The sequence below is a fragment of the Salvelinus alpinus genome, chromosome 36 (genome assembly GCF_045679555.1).
Source record: "Salvelinus alpinus chromosome 36, SLU_Salpinus.1, whole genome shotgun sequence".
NCBI classification, from domain to species: domain Eukaryota; kingdom Metazoa; phylum Chordata; class Actinopteri; order Salmoniformes; family Salmonidae; genus Salvelinus; species Salvelinus alpinus.
This window is the reverse complement of record NC_092121.1, coordinates 17613532-17633157: the sequence shown is the minus strand read 5'-3', so window position 1 is coordinate 17633157 and position 19626 is coordinate 17613532. Positions and strand designations below refer to the sequence as shown.

Below are 19626 nucleotides of genomic sequence, written 5' to 3'. Positions count from 1 at the left end.
AAATGTCTAAAAACATAATTCATCTTTGAGATTATAGGGTATTGTGTGTAGATCAGTGACACAAAATCTATATTTGAACCATTTTAAATTCAGGCTGTAACACAGGGTTTCCCTCGGTCCTCGGAACCCCAAGGGGTGCATGTTTGTTTGTTTGCCCTAGCACTACACAGCTGATTCAAATAATCAACTAATCATCAAGCTTTGATCATTTGAATCAGCTGTGTAGTGTTAGAGCAAAAACCAAAACGTGCACCCCTTGGGGTCCCGAGGGCAGAGTTTGGGGAAACGCTGCTGTAACACAACAAAATGTGGAAGAATTCAAGGAGTGTGAACACTTTCTGAAGGCACTGTGTGTAGGGGTAAAGTGACTGGGCAACAGGATAGATAATAGACAGAAGCAGCGTATGTGGTGAGTGTGGAAGTATGAGTGTGTGTGGGGCATCAGTATGCATGTGTGCGCATTTTTTGGGTGTGTGAGCGTATGTACTGTGTGTGTGTGCAGTGGTGTAAAGTACTTAAGTAAAAATACTTTAAAGTACTACTTAAGTAGTTTTTGGGATATCTGTACTTTACTTTACTCTTTCTATTTTTGCCAACTTGTACCTTTACACCACTACATTCCTAAAGAAAATATTGTACTTTTTACGCCATTCATTTTCCCTGACACTCAAAAGTGCTTGTTACATTTTGACAGGAAAATGGTCCAATTCACGCACTTATCAAGAGAACATCCCTGGTCATCCCTACTGTATCTGATCTGGCGGACTCACTAAACACAAATGTAAATATGTGTTGGAGTGTGCCCCTGCCCTGCCTATCCGTCAATTAAAAAAGAAAGAAAACGGTGCTGTCTGGTTTGCTTAATATAAGGAATTTGAAATGATTTATACTTTTACTTTTGATACTTAAGTACATTTTAGCAATTCCATTTACTTTTGATACTCAAGTATATTTAAAACCAAATACTTTTAGACTTTTACTCAAGTAGTATTTTACTGGCTGACTAACTTTTATTTGAGTCATTTTCTATCTTTACTTTTACTCAAGTATTGAGTACTTTTTCCACCACTGTATATAGTATGTGTGTTACGGTGTCAGTGTAAGAATGTGTGAGTGTGTGGGCAGAGTCCAGTGTGTGTGTGTGCATAGAGTCAGTACAAGAGAGTTAGTGCAAAAAAGGGTCAATGCAGGTAGTCCTGGTAGCCATTTGATTACCTATTTAGTGGTCTTGTTTAGCAGTCTTATGGCTTGGGGGTAGAAGCTGTTCAGGGTCCTATTGGTTCCAGACTTGGTGCACTGGTACCACCTGTCATACAGTAGCAGAGAGAACAGTCTATGGCTTGGGTGGCTGGAGTCTTTGACAATTATTTGGGGTGTCCTCTGACACCGCCTGGTGAGAGGTCCTGGATGGCAGGGAGCTCGGTCCCAGTGATGTACTGGGCCATACTCACCACCCTCTGTATTGCTTTGCTGTCTGGTGCCTTGCAGTTGCCGTACCAAGCGGTGATGTAACCAGTCAACATGCTCTTAAAGCATTGGAGGATCTGAGGGTCCTTGCCAGATCTTGTCGTGCCCTCTTCACAACTGTGTGGGTGTGTGTGTGGACAATGTTAATTCCTTAGTGATGTGGACACCGAGAAACTTGAAGCTCTCGACCCGCTCCACTACAGCCCAAATAATGTGGATGGGGGCGTGCTCGCCCCTCCGTTTCCTGTGAGCCACGATCAGCTCCTTTGTCTTGCTGACGTTGAGGGAGATGTTGTTGTCCTGCCACCACACTGCCAGGTCTCTGATCTCCTCCCTATGTTTTTTTGAAATTATTAAATTTTTATGTAACCTTTATTTAACTAGGCAAGTCAGTTAAGAGCAAATTCTAATTTACAATGCCGGCCTACACTGGCCAAACCCGGACGACGCTGGGCCAATTGTGCGCCGCCCTATGGGACTCCCAATCATGGCCGGTTGTGATACAGCCTGGAATCAAACCAGAGCGTCTGTAGTGACGCCTCAAGCACTGAGATGCAGTGCCACTCGGGAGCCCGAATGACTGCCTCATCACTTACTGGAATGAGAATGTCCCACAATTCACCTCTTACGGAGAGGATCTCTCTTCCTCCTGTGGCCGCATTACCCATGATGCCCCACAGCGGATGAGGGAGGGATATGCTGGAGGTGTCGCTGCTCTGCTCTGCTAACCACTCTGCCAGAACACTGCACTAATTGATGAATAGAGATTGCATTCTCTCTCCTGCTCTCCATCAAACTTTTTTTAAGGCACCGGTGGGCACTTTTTTATAAAGTCGATAAGTTTTAAATGTAGCAAAACAAAAAAATCACCCTTAATCAGTGAGCAGTGTGGTTTGAAAGAGAGTTTTGATCTGTCTGCGTGTAATTTGGAAAAATATACACTTATCGTATCAAGAATCTAAGCCATTTCACTATTTTTACCATAATGGGCTTTTTATCAGATTTGTGCCCTGGTTCTGTTACTGAGAAACTTGGGGCCAGCTGTGTATCACCATTACAGCTTGTGTCAACATGTATACGTTGCATTACATCAATCTTGCTCTCAGCAGGAGCGGACAGAGCTATTATGTTAAAAGCCCATTTGCCTGACATATTCTTACTGAAGATGGCCTCTCGCAGGGGAGGGGTCTGATCCGGTGAATATTGATAGGTTCATTGATTGATTGATGGTCTCGGGTGATTTATTGATTGGTTTCGCTTCCAAATGAGCTGCGAGAGAGAGGTGAGCTCAGAGGAAAACAAACCACATTCTCCTTCAAGCTCTGACTTTACATAATGACACAACACTGATTTATTTTGGGTACTGCTGCTGTTTTCATTAGGATGTGGTGTGGAGTTGTTTTTGGAGTCCATTTTCAACTGAAATATACAAGAAGTGTTATAGATTGAAATCACGGGAAACAAAATACATGCTTAAAGGACGTTTTCCCCTCACCTGACTGAACAAAATACATCACCTATCTACTTGTTTTAAGAAGACTTGCGGGGCGTTGTTGGGTAGTTAGAAGTGCATGGACTGTGGATGGGGGAGTGGGATGTGTAGATTAATGCAGTGGAAAGACATCCTTCAAAGTGCTTAGAATAATTAGTCAGGCCTCCAACAGAATGGGCATGTCACTGGATGAAATGGTATTTTCTCTTCTCTCGACCTCTTTCTCTCTCTCTCTCACTTTCACTCCTTCTCTCTCCCGTTCTCCCTCTCTCTCTTTCTCCCTGGAATCCATATAGTTGTAGAGTTATAATTCAGGGACGGAGAGATTCAGAGTGTCTTTAAAGGGGCTGTCACTGCACTGGATGCAATTCTCAGATTTGTATCTCTGTACGATTGTGTGTGTGTGTGGTGTGTGGGCGCGTGCATTTGTATTCACAGCGGGCATTTGTATTCAGGAGCTGATCTGAGTTTGTGTAGGTGTGCATGTACTGTATGTTAATGTACTTTATTATCATGTGTGTGAGGGTTAATGTGTGGGTGTGTGTACATGCACAGTGTGGGTGTGAATGTGTGCGTGCAATGCAATTGTGTGTGAACTCATACATGTCTGTGTGCGTGTGTGTGTGTGAAGGCATTTCCTATCTTAGAGGTGGTGAAAGGGGGAGAAAATCCATTGATAAATTGATCACAGTGAAATTGTGGAGTATTGAGACATGTTCTAAATCCCACCCCCTTCGGTCGGCCTCCCTCCCACACACACAATGCACCGCGCTACGACTCTGCTCTGCTCCAGCATCAATTACTGTGGATTGCGTGGTTGACAGAGTGTAAACCAGGTGCCAGCCCTCAATCCAATTAAAGAGATTTAATTGGGGAAAATAAATGGAGTGTGTCCGGGAAGTGCTGGGTTACCCACACTAAGTAGATTTTTTCCTTCTTTTTGAAAAGTAAGGTATTGTTTATGAAAGACTGAATTGAATCTAATAAAAGCTAGGGGCAATTGGCCTATTGCTTTTCTCCACACTGCCTCGACTTCCTCCACAGGTCACTAATGCAAACAATCCAATCTCCCCTCTCTGAAAGGTGTAGTGAGCTCTTTAAACAGGATTATTATCTAAAATGGCCCATCAGGTGATTCAGCCATACAATGCCAGGTTTCAGATGGTGATTGTAATTCCCCTTTGCCAGCCTTTTAGGGGTGGATCACTTTAGGAGTGTTTGTAACTTTTAAACAACACCTTTGAAACAACACCCGACAGATGAGGAAGGCCAACATGCCCCTTGTCTGTTTTAAATAGCATTATTACTCTGACTACTTCTGTAACCATTGAAGTGTACCATTACGAATGGGGGTGTTTTTCTCTGTATAACATGAGAATCCTCTGTGGGTACTACCAGTGTAGTAGTGGGTGTAGTTGTAGTTTAACACTGTGAGTGTGAAGGAGACTGAAGCACCAGCAGCAGCCACAGCTCCATGCAGGAGTTAGCCCAGATAAAGAGAGGTGTTTAAAGCGGTCAGGTAGCACCACACCATGCAGTGGTCTCTGCTCCTCCTCCGTGTCTCTCTCCCCCAATCTGTCCCAGGGGAGGGGGGAGTGAGAGGAGGAGCAGCAGAGAGGCAGAGCCTCATTCTAGTCTTGGTCTTCTCTTCACGGGACAGGGATGAATAATTCAGGATTGTTAGCTGTCTGCTGCTAACCCATCTACAATGAAACAGTCTTACTGCACATCAATGGTTTAGCAGACACCCCGGTACCCTCCCCCTTTAGAGGGAATCATATGGAGCTGACTTCTTCTCTTCACCAGCTCCCCACCAGCTCCCTAATTGGAAAGAGAAAAAGCTGGAATGCTGTATCAGGGATCTGGCAGAGCGGTATAGGCGTTTAAACAGCCATTCAGCAATGTCAACCTGCAGACGTGTGTCTGGGGAGTGCACCCACTAGTTAGCCCCGAAGAGGGGAGAGAATTTGGGACAAAAGACGTGACAGAGTTTTCAGCAGACACATTTCCTGAGTTGGAAAAACTGTCTCTATCTGCGGCCTATTAAAGAGTGAAATACATATGTATCTGGAGTGGAAGAGCTCTCTGATGTGAGCGTCTTAGATGTGTCTGAGTCTGTAATAGGACCATCCTCGGTTTCCCTGATTTGAACCCCTCTTAAAATCCCTTCCAGCCTCCTCTGCGTCTCCATCTCCGTTCTCTCCTTCCCTCGCTCCTCCCCTCCCCGCTGTATCACACACTACTTCTGCACCACGCTCACCTCTTCCCTTTTTCAACATCAGACGAGCAAATCAGCAGACAAGCGATAGTACAAGTTTTCCCAAGCTTTCAAGAATTACCACCATTTCATCACATATAATCACAGTTAATAACCCTTCTCATTAAGGAGACGAGGATCACGGGTCATTAATATTGTTAATATCTTCTCTCCTTTTCTCCCATCGCCGAGTGCCAGAGGGGCTGGAAACAAAAGGAGGACTAAAAAAGAGCTTAGGACGACAGTGATTAACCGATTGGGGTAGATGGACTGTGATGAATCAAAGTTATCTCTCAAATCTTAATAACTGGAATTAGCTGCTGATTAGATGAGCTTGGGCTACAGCAGGGAGTAGTAGGCATGTTCACTTCAAAGAATATGGCCCATGTAAATCTGTCCCTCCACTCCCCGTGTCCTCCTCCGCAGAGCAAAGAGAAACACACCGAGGCAAAGGGAAACCAAAGAGAAGGATTACAAAGGGAGGAAGAATAGAGCTGAGAAAAGGAAGACAAGAGTTAGACAGTGTAAATGGTGCCTTTTACCTGTTTGCTTCCTGGTATTAGGATCTTTTTATTTCTGTGTTTGCTCTCCCCCCTCTCTCTCTCTCTCTCTCTCTCTCTCTCTCTCTCTCTCTCTCTCTCTCTCTCTACAATAGGAGGGGTCAGTGTCTCAGTGACAGGGTCATAATGAGAGCGACACTGTCTCATTTGCATATGGTTGCCATTGTCACAGCGGTCAACGAATGTCATGTTAAGATTCCTGCATGTTTAAGCGCTGGCATTTGTCCCTCATGAGGAAGTCTGGCCTCTTATCATAACCCTCAAAGAGAGACCACATCACAATGGCACACAGCTGGTTCCTAACCAAATGTTGGTGTCACTTCAACAGTGTTGAATTACAGTAAAAAAATACTAATTTGCCAGCTAAACTAGATCTGGTGTAGATGGATCAGTGGATCGGCACGGTACGAGAATTGATTCACACGTGTATGACCAGAATCAAAAGAATGTCCCTGATCAACCGTTCATCAATTTTAATTTCAGATAGGTCTTTATCTCTGTGACCAATAGCAATTTCTAGAAATTGAAGAGTCTTATCAATTTAGAACATGTGTAATAAAAGTATACCAATATCAATCTGTTCATGTAATTTGATAACATGAGAAGGATGTTTGGGAGGGGAAAAGACTACCGTGTATCAGGCTGAGATTTACTGTAGTACATTTGATCAGGTCAAAAGCAACGCCTGCGGGCTTAGTTGATTTTTTTTAAACGACACACAGCCCACATGTCTATTTGAATTCCGACAACAAGTCTGGAATAATTAGTCCCTGATGTAAATGTCTGTTACGCAACAAAAAGGCAACAACATTGAAAGAGGCAATTATCTGCTTTTATGGTGTGGGGAAAACATGGCGGGTCTGATCATGTGTAAATGATAGTTGTTTTTAAAGATCCTGTTGGTTTATTAGGAGCTTTTTAATGCGCCGTTTTCCAGCCACAAACAGATCAGATCCATGCATGGCTGCTACAGCGGGCGGGTGGCTGAGGAGGAGACGGACAGGTTCATTACATGTCACAGGAGTTCAAAGTGATCCTCTGTCTGCTCTGTTTATTAAGTGGCGCTCCAGTCGTCTCTGAGGTATAGTAACACTTGCTAGTCGTAGCACAGCAGACGCTAAGAGCAGTCCCATCTCGATCAGCACAGGCTGAGGCTCGGTGTGTGGTGTTGTGCAGTGCGGCAGCAATGTAATAAAGAAATCAACAAGGGATAGAGGGAAATTAACTCTCCCTTTAATACCCTGTCCAAGGATGAAGCCGCGTTCACATGCTAGTTGGAACTAGGAAACTTTGAAATTTCCGACTTGCTAACTGGTTGCAAGTTCTACACCTGCTGCGTTCAATTTCTGAGTTTCCTAGTTCCGTCTAGTGCATGAACACGCCATGAATCACAAATAAATGCTCCAAAATAATTAGGAAAAATCATGTTAGAAGGAATGAAACATATGTGACATGTGTAAACAATTAAGGCTCCTGAAGAAAAAAGATAGAAAATTGAACAGAGTGCAAAAAATCTCAATTCACTCTGGGAGGCCGAGTGTAGATGCAGTATTTAACTTCATGGAAGATTCTTCCACAAATGAGGTGGAAAAACTGAGAGATGAGAGTTGGCAAGAGAGGAAATGTGAAGGAAAATAATAATGCTGTGTCGAACGTATTTGGAATCCCAAACCGCTGAAGAGTGGTATGGAAGAACACTGGGGGTAGCTAGGGGGATGCAAAAGCTTTTCTCAGGTGGTTCAAATCTGCATTAAATTGGGCCGCTGCATTTCAACCTCTCCATGCTCTCTCCCCTCTGTCTCTCCCAAAGTTTCACTGTAATTGGAAGACAATGAGGGGGAAAAGCCAGCCGGTGCGCCCGGAAATCTGCTTCATCATGAGAAACCCAACTGGAGGATTTGTTTTGTTGTTGTTGTCTACCTCTGCCTCTGAGTTGGGCTTTTCAGACTCACCTTGAATGGTTGGCAGGTGGTTGTAATTAACAGGCTCTCCCTGGCTGGCTGCAGCCTCTGGTGAGATGCTAGCGCTGCTAACACTGCTAACGCTACCGCAGTGTTGGAGCACGATCATATGGCTTGCCTAATTAAAATGGACCTAGCTAGACTCAAGCTTTATTTATGTGTGCCTGTTAAGACAAAACTAATGCCAGTTGCTGAATGTTCAAAATCATCCCAGCTCTGCCTCACTGGCCTGCCTGCTTTTTCTGCATGTCTGTTTGTTGGGGTTCAATTAGCTGGGCGTCAGTAGCGGGGATGAAAACAACAAGGGGCTTTTATGCGCCTGGCTGGCTGAAAGTCCTCGCTGTGTTTCGTGTGTGTTGCATGCTCTACGTTGGCCACTGTTGAGCTACGTGACACTCTCCGGTTGTCCCCACTCTGTTTTCTGCTGCAATGGCCCAACGGGATTTGTCACAAGTTTGCCTTCCTCTCAGTGAGGGAGTCATTAAAGTGAGATGAGTGCTTCTCTTCTCTATGTCTTGGAGCTGTGCTGTCGCTAGAAAACACTCCACACTCTTTCCCTTCCTCTCCTTTGGACTCAATGCACTGGACAGGTTCTGTAAACTTGAGCCATTTTAAAGGGTTCCTGTCAACATGCCAGTTCAGTAACTAATGTAGACTACAGTACACACATATATGCTGAATTCCCCAGAAAGGAACACATTCTCGATATTCACCTGGTATTCTTGTAGCTCAACATCTCAAACGGATCATCTAATATTGTAACAGGTCTGATGTTGGATCTGGTGACAGATGAACCTGTGTGGTAGAGACCTTTCAAGGTCTTCCAGTCCCCAACAAATTAGTCTTTATTAGTTTACTCCGATTGGGGGAGGGGTGGTAGGGTTTGCGGGGAATAATAAAGGTATATTAAAAAAAAAAGTGTGGATATATATATGTATGTATGTATATAAGTGTATATGTATGAATGTTTATGTATGTATATGGGTATGTGTATGTATGTATGTATGTATAGTTGAAGTCGGAAGTTTACATACACCTTAGCCAAAACATTTAAACTTAGTTTTTCACAATTCCTGAAATTTAATCCCAGTAAAAATTTCCTGTTTTAGGTCAGTTAGGATCACCACTTTATTTTAAGAATGTGAAATGTCAGAATAATAGTAGAGAGAATGATTTATTTCAGCTTTTATGTCTTTCATCACATTCCCAGTGGGTCAGAAGTTTACATACACTCAATTAGTATTTGGTAGCATTGCCTTAAATTTGTTTAACTTGTGTCAAACGTTTCGGGTAGCCTTCAACAAGCTTCCCACAATAAGTTGGGTGAATTTTGGCCCCTTCCTCCTGACAGAGCTGGTGTAACTGAGTCAGGTTTGTAGGCCTCCTTGCTCGCACACACTTCCTCAGTTCTGCCCACAAATTGTCTATGAGATTGAGGTCAGGGCTTTGTGATGACCACTCCAATACCTTGACTTTGTTGTCCTTAAGAGATTTTGCCACAACTTTGGAAGTATGCTTGGGGTCATTGTCCATTTGGAAGACACATTTGCGACCAAGCTTTAACTTCCTGACTGATGTCTTGAGTTGTTGCTTCGATATATCCATATAATTTTCCTGCCTCATGATGCCATCTATTTTGTGAAGTGCACCAGTCTCTCCTGCAGCAAAGCACCCCCACAACATGATGCTGCCACCCCCGTGCTTCACGGTTGGGATGGTGTTCTTCAACTTGCAAGGCTCCCCCATTCTCCTCCAATCATGACGATGGTCATTATGGCCAAGCAGTTCTATTTTTGTTTCATCAGACGGGAGGACATTTCTCCAAAAAGTACAATCTCTGTCCCCATGTGCAGTTGCAAACCGTAATCTGGCTTTTTTATGGTGGTTTTGGAGCAGTGGCTTCTTCCTTGCTGAGCGACCTTTCAGGTTATGTTGATATAGGACTCGTTTTACTGTGGATATAGATACCTTTGAACCTGTTTCCTCCAGCATCTTCACAAGGTCCTTTGCTGTTGTTCTGGGATTGATTTTCACTTTTCGCACCAAAGTACGTTCATCTCTAGGAGACAGAACGCGTCTCCTTCCTGAGCGGTATGATGGCTGCGTGGTCCCATGGTGTTTATACTTGGGTACTATTGTTTGCACAGATGAACGTGGTACCTTCAGGCGTTTGGAAATTGCTCCCAAGGATGAACCAGACTTGTGGAGGTCTTGGCTGATTTCTTTTAATTTTCCCATGATGTGAAGCAAAGAGGCACTGAGTTTGAAGGTTGGCCTTAAAATACATCCACAGGTACACCTCCAATTGACTCAAATGATGTCAATTAGCCTATTAGAAGCTTATAAAGCCATGACATCATTTTCTGGACTTTTCCAAACTGTTTAAAGGCCCAGTCAACTTAGTGTATGTAATCTTCTGACCCACTGGAATTGTGATACAGTGAATTATAAGTGAAATAATCTGTCTGTAAACAATTGTTGGAAAAATGACTTGTGTCATGCACAACGTAGATGTCCTACCGACTTGACAAAACTATAGTTTGTTAACAAGAAATTTGTGGAGTAGTTGAAAAACAAGTTTTAATGACTCCAACCTAAGTGTATGTAAACTTCCGACTTCAACTGTATGTATGTATGTATGTATGTATGTATGTATGTATGTATGTATGTATGTATGTATGTATGTATGTATATATGTGTGTATGTATGAATGTTTATGTATGAATTAGAGGTCGACCGATTATGATTTTTTAACGCCGAAACCGATACCGATTATTGGAGGACCAAAAAAAGCCGATACCGATTAATCGGCCGATTTTTTTTACATTTATTTGTAATAATGACAATTACAACAATAATGAATGAATCATCAATAAAATCAATTGAGCCTCCAATAAATAATGAAACATGTTAAATTTGGTTTAAATAATGCAAAAACAAAGTGTTGGAGAAGAAAGTAAAAGTGCAATATGTGCCATGTAAGAAAGCTAACGTTTAAGTTCTTTGCTCAGAACATGAGAACATATGAAAGCTGGTGGTTCTTTTTAACATGAGTCTTCAATATTCCCAGGTAAGAAGTTTTAGGTTGTAGTTATTATAGGAATTATAGGACTATTTCTCTCTATACGATTTGTATTTCATATACCTTTGACCTTCGGATGTTCTTATAGGCACTTTAGTATTGCCAGTGTAACAGTATAGCTTCCATCCCTCTCCTCGCCGCTACCTGGGCTCGAACCAGGAACACATCGACAACAGCCACCCTCGAAGCAGCGTTACCCATGCAGAGCAAGGAGAACAACTACTCCAAGTCTCAGAGCGAGTGACGTTTGAAACGCTATTAGCGCGCACCCCGCTAACTAGCTAGCCATTTCACATTGGTTACACCAGCCTAATCTCGGGAGTTGATAGGCTTGAAGTCATAAACAGCGCAATGCTTGAAGCATTGCGAAGAGCTGCTGGCAAAACGCACGAAAGTGCTGTTTGAATGAATGCTTACGAGCCTGCTGGTGCCTACCATCGCTCAGTCAGACTGCTCTATCAAATCATAGACTTAATTATAACATAATAACACACAGAAATATGAGCCTTAGGTCATTAATATGGTCGAATCCGGAAACTATCATCTCGAAAACAAAACATTTATTCTTTCAGTGAAATACGGAACCGTTCCGTATTTTATCTAACGGGTGGCATCCATAAGTCTAAATATTCCTGTTACATTGCACAACCTTCAATGTTATGTCATAATTACGTAAAATTCTGGCAAATTAGTTCGCAATGAGCCAGGCGACCCAAACTGTTGCACATACCCTGACTCTGCGTGCAATGAACGCAAGAGAGGTGACACAATTTCACCTGGTTAATATTGCCTGCTAACCTGGACTCCTTTTAGCTAAATATGCAGATTTAAAAATATATACTTCTGTGTATTGATTTTAAGAAAGGCATTGGTGGTTGTAGTGGAGGGTTGGAGGTAGCACGATTTGCAGGCAGAGTCAACGAGCGGAGTGAGAGTTGTAGTTATGCTAGCTAGCAACTTACCTTGGCTTTTTTCTGCATTCGCGTAACAGGTAGGCTCCTCGTGAGGCAGGTGGTTAGAGCGTTGGACTAGTTAACCGTAAGGTTGCAAGATTGAATCCCTGAGCTGACAAGGTAAAAATCTGTCGTTCTGCCCCTGAACAAGGCAGTTAACCCACCGTTCCTAGGCCGTCATTGAAAATAAGAATGTGTTCTTAACTGACTTGCCTAGTTAAATAAACGTGTAAAAAAAAAAACGTCTAAATCGGCGATTTCCGATTGTTATGAAAACGTGAAATCGGCCCTAATTAATCGGCCATTCCGATTAATCGGTCGACCTCTAGTATGAATATGTATTTGGGTATATGTATGTATGTATGTATATAGATATATATATTTACCCCAAAAATATATGAGGGACTGGAAATGATACAGACAATTACATTGATGGAAGCAACAATCTCTCCGCAATATAAAAGCTGTCCACCCTCTAAAAACAAGACAAAACACATGAGTCTGAGTGGCTGACTCGGTGTGTCTAAGTAAAAGCCATAACGCTGCTCACTACATCACACGTCCATAGCTGATATCATCAATGGCCCCCATTTGAGTGATTTCCCCCTGGATTCAATGCAACACAATTAGTCACCTACTGTCTTTAGCCTTAGCTTTACCCTCTGACCTCCCATGCACAGTACAGGAACTGACACCACTCTGCTGAGTTCTCCCCAGCTACTGTATGTGCTCAGCTCATCTCTGCCTTGCCTACCTCAGAGAGCAAGTCCCCAGCAGCTTTGCTGAAGAGGATCAGAGATTGTTGGCCACTGGCCAAGAACTCTACCCACGGTATCCATGGAGATGAAATGGAGCTTCTATCATCAAAAGAGCTAACACCAGTTAGCAGTTACAGTAGCATCACTCTCCACCTGTCCATTGCCCTGTGTTTCTCTCTAGACGAGCAGGTCTGGAAGTCCAAGCCATTTGGGCCTGCCCAACCTCCTCGCCCCCCTGCACCTTAGACAGGGCTGCCTAATGCTGACTGTAAAAACAAAAAATCTGCTACCAAAAGTGATTTCGTTAAGTAAGGGTTTCAATCCAATTTTACACTGGGAGAGTGCTTAACATTAAAGAGAGTGTTTTTTATTGTGCTCTTCTGTAGTAGGGGTTGAGGGGTAAAGGAGAGAGATGGAGAGAGAGAGAGGTGGGAGTAAGAGATAGCGTGAGCGAGAGAGAGATAGGAGATCGATACAGACTGGGCGTTCTGTCTGGATTCCTGTATTCCCCCTGGTCCTGTCGATGGAGGAGGGGTTTAGCTAACTCCTACCGGCCTTGTGCGGGGGCGCTGAATTGCCACGGTGGGACCTGCTCGTCCATCGTTAACACGCCTGCAGGTGGACGAACGCCGCCTGCCGCCCGGGGCCTCATAACACCACACAAACGACTAGGAGCAGTTTCTCTCCGGCCATAACTTAATGTCTCCCCGTCAGAGCCGTGAGAGATGGGAGAGATGGGAACTGCAACCTGCGCCTGAGAGCTTTATGGTTGATATGATGTGGGGGTTTTCATCAGGCACTGTGGATTATCACCAGCTAAAAGGATGTGCGGTCACAGGGGGAACAACGCTGCTGATTTGCATGGGCCTTTTTTCTCTTCTAGTTCATTTCCAGTTGAATAACTTGTTTGTCACATACATCAGAGAGAAGGGGAAGATCATACAAGAGCCAGTGTTACTTTGTGTTTCACTAATGAGCCCCGTTCTCTACTCACACCCATAGACCCCCACTCCTTGCTTTTGGCAACACTTTGTTGCTGCATCTCTCTCTCTCTCTCTCTCTCTCTCTCTCTCTCTCTCTCTCTCTCTCTCTCTCTCTCTCTCTCTCTCTCTCTCTCTCTCTCTCTCTCTCTCTCTCTCTCTCTCTGTCTCTGTCTCTGTCTCTGTCTCTGTCTCTCTCTCTCACTTTTGCTCTCCCTCCCAGCTCCAGGCTGTTACCCAGTGTTGTGTGTCACATGGCTTTATTTCAGTCCCATGCCCTTGTTTTATGCTCCAAGAACAATAGGCGTGACACAAGTACACTGGTGCTCTGTGCCTCGCCATGTCTAACAGAATCTTCTAATGTAGCCTTGATCTCCCATATGGTGTAAAGACTGTTTCTCATACATGCCTTGTTGTCATCTGGACTCAAGCTTTCTTTCTTAACTGATTTGTTGATGTTAGACCACTTGAACCGGTTCATGGGGAAACTATGTGAAAGGTCTCAGCTGCTGCTGTGCCATGAGAAGCTTCCGTTTTTAGGTAGCTAACCATCCCCCTTCCTTGAAGTGGGTGCTTAAAAGTTTAAAATTGACGACATCAAGAGTCGACTTGAATAAGGATGCCCTGCAATGCAAGTGGGTTATATAACGCCATGACTAGAGGGAGATGAAAAGTAGAGCACAGGGGGAGAGATTAAAAAAGTTTCAGCACGAAGAGGGAGGGAAGAAAGAGACGGGGGGAATGAGAGGGGAGGTAAGGATAGAGAGATTTAGGTAGGCAGGGTAGGTGAGGTCACAGAGGTGTTGAGGGCCCAGGCCTTGAGACTCTGTGGCCTCTCTTGAAGCTGGTCGATCCTCCTCATCTCTCAAGGCTGAAAGACCTTTCTTTTTTTATTTAGATAATGGAGGCATTTCCTTAATTGCCCAAGTGGTTTGGACTGTGGTTTGTTTGGCAACACGTCAGTGTATCATTGTTTCCAAAACATTTACAGCGCTGGGCGCTATGCTGCACGGCTCCACTCCCTCATTAAAGCCCAGGCCTTCTCTCCTCTCCTCCAGCCCAACTAGCTACGGCTGTCTGTGGAAGCCTGCAACATAGAGCCCAAACAGCAATGCACACAAGTGAGAAAAAAGGAATAAAAAGCATTTATCTCTCCTTTCTCCGTCCCTAGCCAGTTAAGGCTTGGAAGAGACAGAAACTTCTCTATCTGTTTACTGTTATTGTTTTTCCCCTTACCCATAAGCCTCTTTGTCTTCTCTTATCAGAGGAGTTATGCTTTCAGCATAACACAAGATACAGCTTGTGATCTGTATCTTCAAATTTGATTGGGGATATTTGGTGGGAATGTGTTATTGGATTCTGCCGTTATTGTCTCACCTTTTTTTAAACACAGTTGTTGGGGTTTTAATGTAGAGGTGTGGTATCTGTTCCAGCAGGGCTCAGTGTGGTAGAACAATAAGACATGCTCTCTTCTAGTCCTACCATTGCTTTGCTTAACAATGCGCACCAGCCAGAAAAGTCCATTCATTCAACAGCTCATCATCTTAAGCGCCCACACGAGAGAAAGGGTTTGCAAAGCGCCTGCCACGTCTCTACCAGCCATCTATCACTTAAGTCACTCAGGAGCACAGAGACAGAACAGGATGAGTAGGACAGAATGAAAGAGGGATATGAGTGAGGGAGGGGGTGAGAAGGAAGAGCCAAGGACAGGACAGATATATCAAGTAAGATGCAGGTAGTAGGTGTTCAAAGCAGAAAAGTGGAACACAGAAAGGAATCGGCTGCTTCTATAACCGACCTGTCATTTGAATCAAAGGCTCTAATCAAAATTGTATCAATTAATTGATCTTTCCTTTTGCGCTTTGCCATGAGTGCAATTGAGTTTCCTCCTCGCTCCTGCCCCACCACCAGAGAGCCGTGCTCTACACACCATAAACTCTGTTCATTAATAATGATCAAGGAATCCTCTAATCTGGGGTGAAATATGATATGATAGCTATTTCCCTGAGATACTTAGTTTGCAGGACAACTCTTCATCTCCCCAGCTACTTCCAAAGCACAGGGGAAACCAGCATGGCTTTCATGCTGCGTTGTTCTTTAGTACTACTAACAACGTACTCCGCTGTTCTAACAATGTAACTTTAATCACAAGTGATGTGGAACAATGAATGTAACACTGTCTTCTCCTCTTTGTCTTAATAGGGTAACCAAGAGGCCACCAACCCCCCAGAAGCCATGGCCCAGCCGTACACGCCTGCCCAGTACCCGCCTCCCCCACAGAATGGCATCCCGGCCGAGTTTGCGGCACCCCACCCCCTCCCCACGCAGGACTACACCGGGCAGAACAGGGTGCCTGAGCATGCCATGACCCTCTACACCCCCACACAGACGCACAGTGAGCCGCCGGGCACCGACAACAACACGTCCGCAATCACCGCCAACACGACTGTACCGGTCAGTACCGCTCAACAACACAACACACACCTGGCATTATCTTAAATTAGGTTGATGACCGGAGGTGTTTAAGGAACCTTAGCCTTAAGACCATTACCAGTAGGATTGTTAATAAAGGCTTGGAAGCAGGAAGTGATGGAATATTACATATGACAGTCATAAGGTTGTGCAGCGGCTCGTTAGTTTAGGTAACGTTTACGTTACACAACTACCCAGAGTGTACAAGGGTGCAGGAGTAGACTTTGATGTCAGCAAATACATAAAGATGTCAAAGCGCGGAGCTGATTCTGCGTGAGTTGGAGTTGATTGAATTTAATTGGAAACGTTGTGGTGAAATCAAAGTGCATTTTTGAGAAGCCGGGCTCTCTGGAAAACGTGGAAACCTGAAGGGTTTTATTTATTTCCGCCAATGAGATTCAACATGCTGTACACATGAATCATTTAGGCTCTGTGAAAGGGGGACAAGCCCTCCCCTGATCCATTTGGTTGTGGAGTTAGTGGAAAGGAGAGGAGGGAAAGTTGCACTCTATGCCTGCAGGGGCCTGGGCTAGGCTAGCCAAAAAGCCCTGCCTAATTGGTCAAATTAGCTAATTAGCTGTAAATGTATATAAACCTCTGAGAATGTCCCTCAACATATTGCACTGCCTCCTGAGGAGCAGCCACTAAGCCAGGATTATCCACAGACACTTTCTCTCAGTTAAATATGGGGAATTCAGCAAACAGTTATTATTCCATAGTAAGATATGTCAAATTCACCATACTGACAGCTATTTTACCATAGTAGAATATGTCAAATTCAACATACTATGCAGCTATTCCTCCACAGTAAAATATGTTGAATTCAGCATATTACATCACCATTTTCCCATGTAGTTAAAACAGCTTGAATTCACCATGTTATTTTTTCATAATTTGATATGTCAAATACTGAATATTACACAGCTACTTTCTGTAATTAAATATATACAATTCTACATATAACAGCTAGTTTTTGTCATGGTTCAATATTTTGACTTCAGCATATTCAGCAGCCTAAACTTTGGACCAATAGGACAGAGCAAGCACTATAGCGATGTGAGCCCACCAGGTAGGCGTTGACATGTGGTTTAAATTAAGTCAAAGTATACATAATATATTTCATATATAAAATACGCCATAACCTGGGATTCACCCTTTCTGGAGGTGGTTGAGGATCAGAGAGGAGGATTTAGCAGAAGTCTCCCTCTCTCTAACTCCTGATAATACCAGCGGGAGAAGATGTGACTTCAGTCCAGCCTTTCCTCCTTTCCTCCCTCTCTTCCTCTCCTCCTCTCACATGAAAACACCTGCTGGGAGATGTCAGCTGGGGGTCAAGGCTGCCCCCCTGAGGGATTCAAGTCACCCATAAAAAACATAATTAACAACTCCATTTTGCTAACCATAGAAGCACTGAAGCACCATGGATAATGGGTGGAGAAATCAGCTGTGATTTACAGGTACAGATATAGCAAGGCCATGTGTATAACTGTAGCATTGCTCTGTGATGAAATCATGTTTGATTTGAAGATGTGTGTGACTCCGTCGTCATGGCTGACTCTTAATGGCAGCTACACAAATACACTGTGTTCAGTGAGTAAGGAGAGACTTTGCAGCAGGTTCCACTCCCCTGCTCAGAACCCTGCCGTGTCGCTGCCTCTCATTCCCCCACGCCACTCACTTCTCCTCTCGCCATTTTATATTTCATTTCATCTGTCCACCCGCTGTGAAGAAAGCCAAGTGACGTGGCCATGGAGAGATGAGAGGCAGCCCTGCTTTCCTTCACGGCTCCCTCCCTCCCTCTCTCTCACTGTCTTTCTTCCTCTCCCTTTCCCTCCCTTTCTTTTCCACACTCTCTCTTTCTCTCTCTACCCTTCTCTCTCTCCTTCTCTCTCCATCTCTCCCTGCCAGTGAGGAGAGAGGGATCAGGTTAGTGGGCTGTAAACAGAGTGGCTGGCTAATCCCTGGGGCCGCTGGTGTAGGGGAGCACTCCCCACCGCTGTGCCCCCCACCACCACTGCTGCTCCTCGCTGCGCTCCCCTGCTTTAATGACCCAGCCTGTTTGCTTTGGGTGCCACAGAAGGGCGCGGGTGTCTTTGATTAGGACACCCTGCAGAAACACAGATTGGGGAGCAGATCAGCACTCACTGGGCTCCCACTCCTCAGTGCTTTACTCTGGCCGTCTCGGAAAACTTATAGACTTTAAAAGAGTCATGAGGAAAAGAGAATGAAATGTATGGATTCTGTGTGAATTCCCGGCGGAGGGTTGGCAGTGTGTGTTTAATGAGGGATTGCCTCTCCTCTCTCTCCTCATCTCTCCAGTCAGTCAGTCCTCCTCTACTCCAGGGAGGTGCTGTTGTCCAGACTCAGACCTCTGGGGCCTGCTGTGTGACTCCCATGTTCAAACGACACTCACATGAAAGCGGGTGACTTGAGGATAGAAAGAGGCAGTCAAACTTTCTCCAAATCCTCAGAGAGAGAGAGAGAATGGGACTGTAGAACGGGGCTGCCAGCAACTTCTGTTTTAAAAAAGCGGAGCTCGTTATCTAGCAAGCGCCATTCAAATAGTCCAAGGTTGGGTTTGGATTTCATGAGTTATCATTCTTTTTATTCAGATAACAAATTAAGGCAGTGTCGTTAGGTCTGTGTCAGCTGCATGAGGACTATCCAAAGTGGATTCTGGGAGCTTGTGATAACACAGACACAGACACATGGGCTATACATATGCAGACACACATACAGTTCAAGCACATGGAAGAGCATGCACAGTCACTCAGACGATCTCAGAGAGATCCTATGACTCTTAGGGCCTGGATGATGAGTGTATATATGACCCAGTTAAAGGGGATGTCTGTGTTATCTATATGAATAGCAGACCAGGTGGAGGGAGGGAGGAGGGGCTCTACTCTACCTCTCTCTCACCCCCTGCTATTTCAGGTGACTGAAGAAGGGATTTGTTTACAGCTTCTTTAGAGAAGAGGAGACAAACAATGGAGGATTAGGTGGGGTGGGGGGGATGCATTAAAGGAAAGCATTATAATTCTTGTGAGCGATGACTCTGTATCCCCCCCACTTAATCGGATGTAATCTACCTGCTTGGCGGTGTTCCAATCAGATAGTTTCAATTATGTGCTTGTAATGCCACTGAGAGGAGGGGGAATGTGCTGAGCACAGCACTTTGAAAGCGATTTGCAAATAACGGCGAGGGAGTCTGTTAGAGGAATGAATGAACAGGAAGCAGGGTGGGTGACTCGCCGCCCGAGATGACAGCTTCTCTTGGCGGGGACAGTAGCGGCAGGCGGCGGGTGGCGGGTGACGCCTGGGGTTGCATCAGCCTCCCTCGTCATGACTGTGACAGCAGCTGCCAGGTCGGTGAAGTGCCACTGAACGAGGTCTCCTATGGCAAGATTATTCAACCGGGGGTCCGTGGAAATATATATTTTTAATTAAGTGGATTTCCCCCCCCAATGTTTTTATGAATATCGCTTGCAACAGCAGAATAAACAATTTTTTTTATTATATACATACTGTAGAACAGATGAGAATATCATATTTCTAATGATGTCAATGTTATTCTTCAACTCTGAATATTGAGCCAATTACACTCATTGGAGTGTCTGACATAGGCTTTGAAACAGCACCTGTGA

At 44.4% G+C, this 19626-nt stretch overlaps 1 protein-coding gene across 8 annotated transcripts in view; it reads left to right on the top strand.

The window, feature by feature from the left end:
* LOC139565392 (RNA binding protein fox-1 homolog 3-like) overlaps positions 1 to 19626 on the top strand; it is a 393289-nt gene that overhangs the window by 331088 nt on the left and 42575 nt on the right. For all 8 annotated transcript variants that reach the window (XM_071385695.1, XM_071385696.1, XM_071385692.1 and 5 more), the window contains one exon: positions 15713 to 15964. In XM_071385695.1, coding sequence (XP_071241796.1) covers positions 15713 to 15964 — 252 coding nt within the window. The remainder of the gene's footprint in view (positions 1 to 15712; positions 15965 to 19626) is intronic.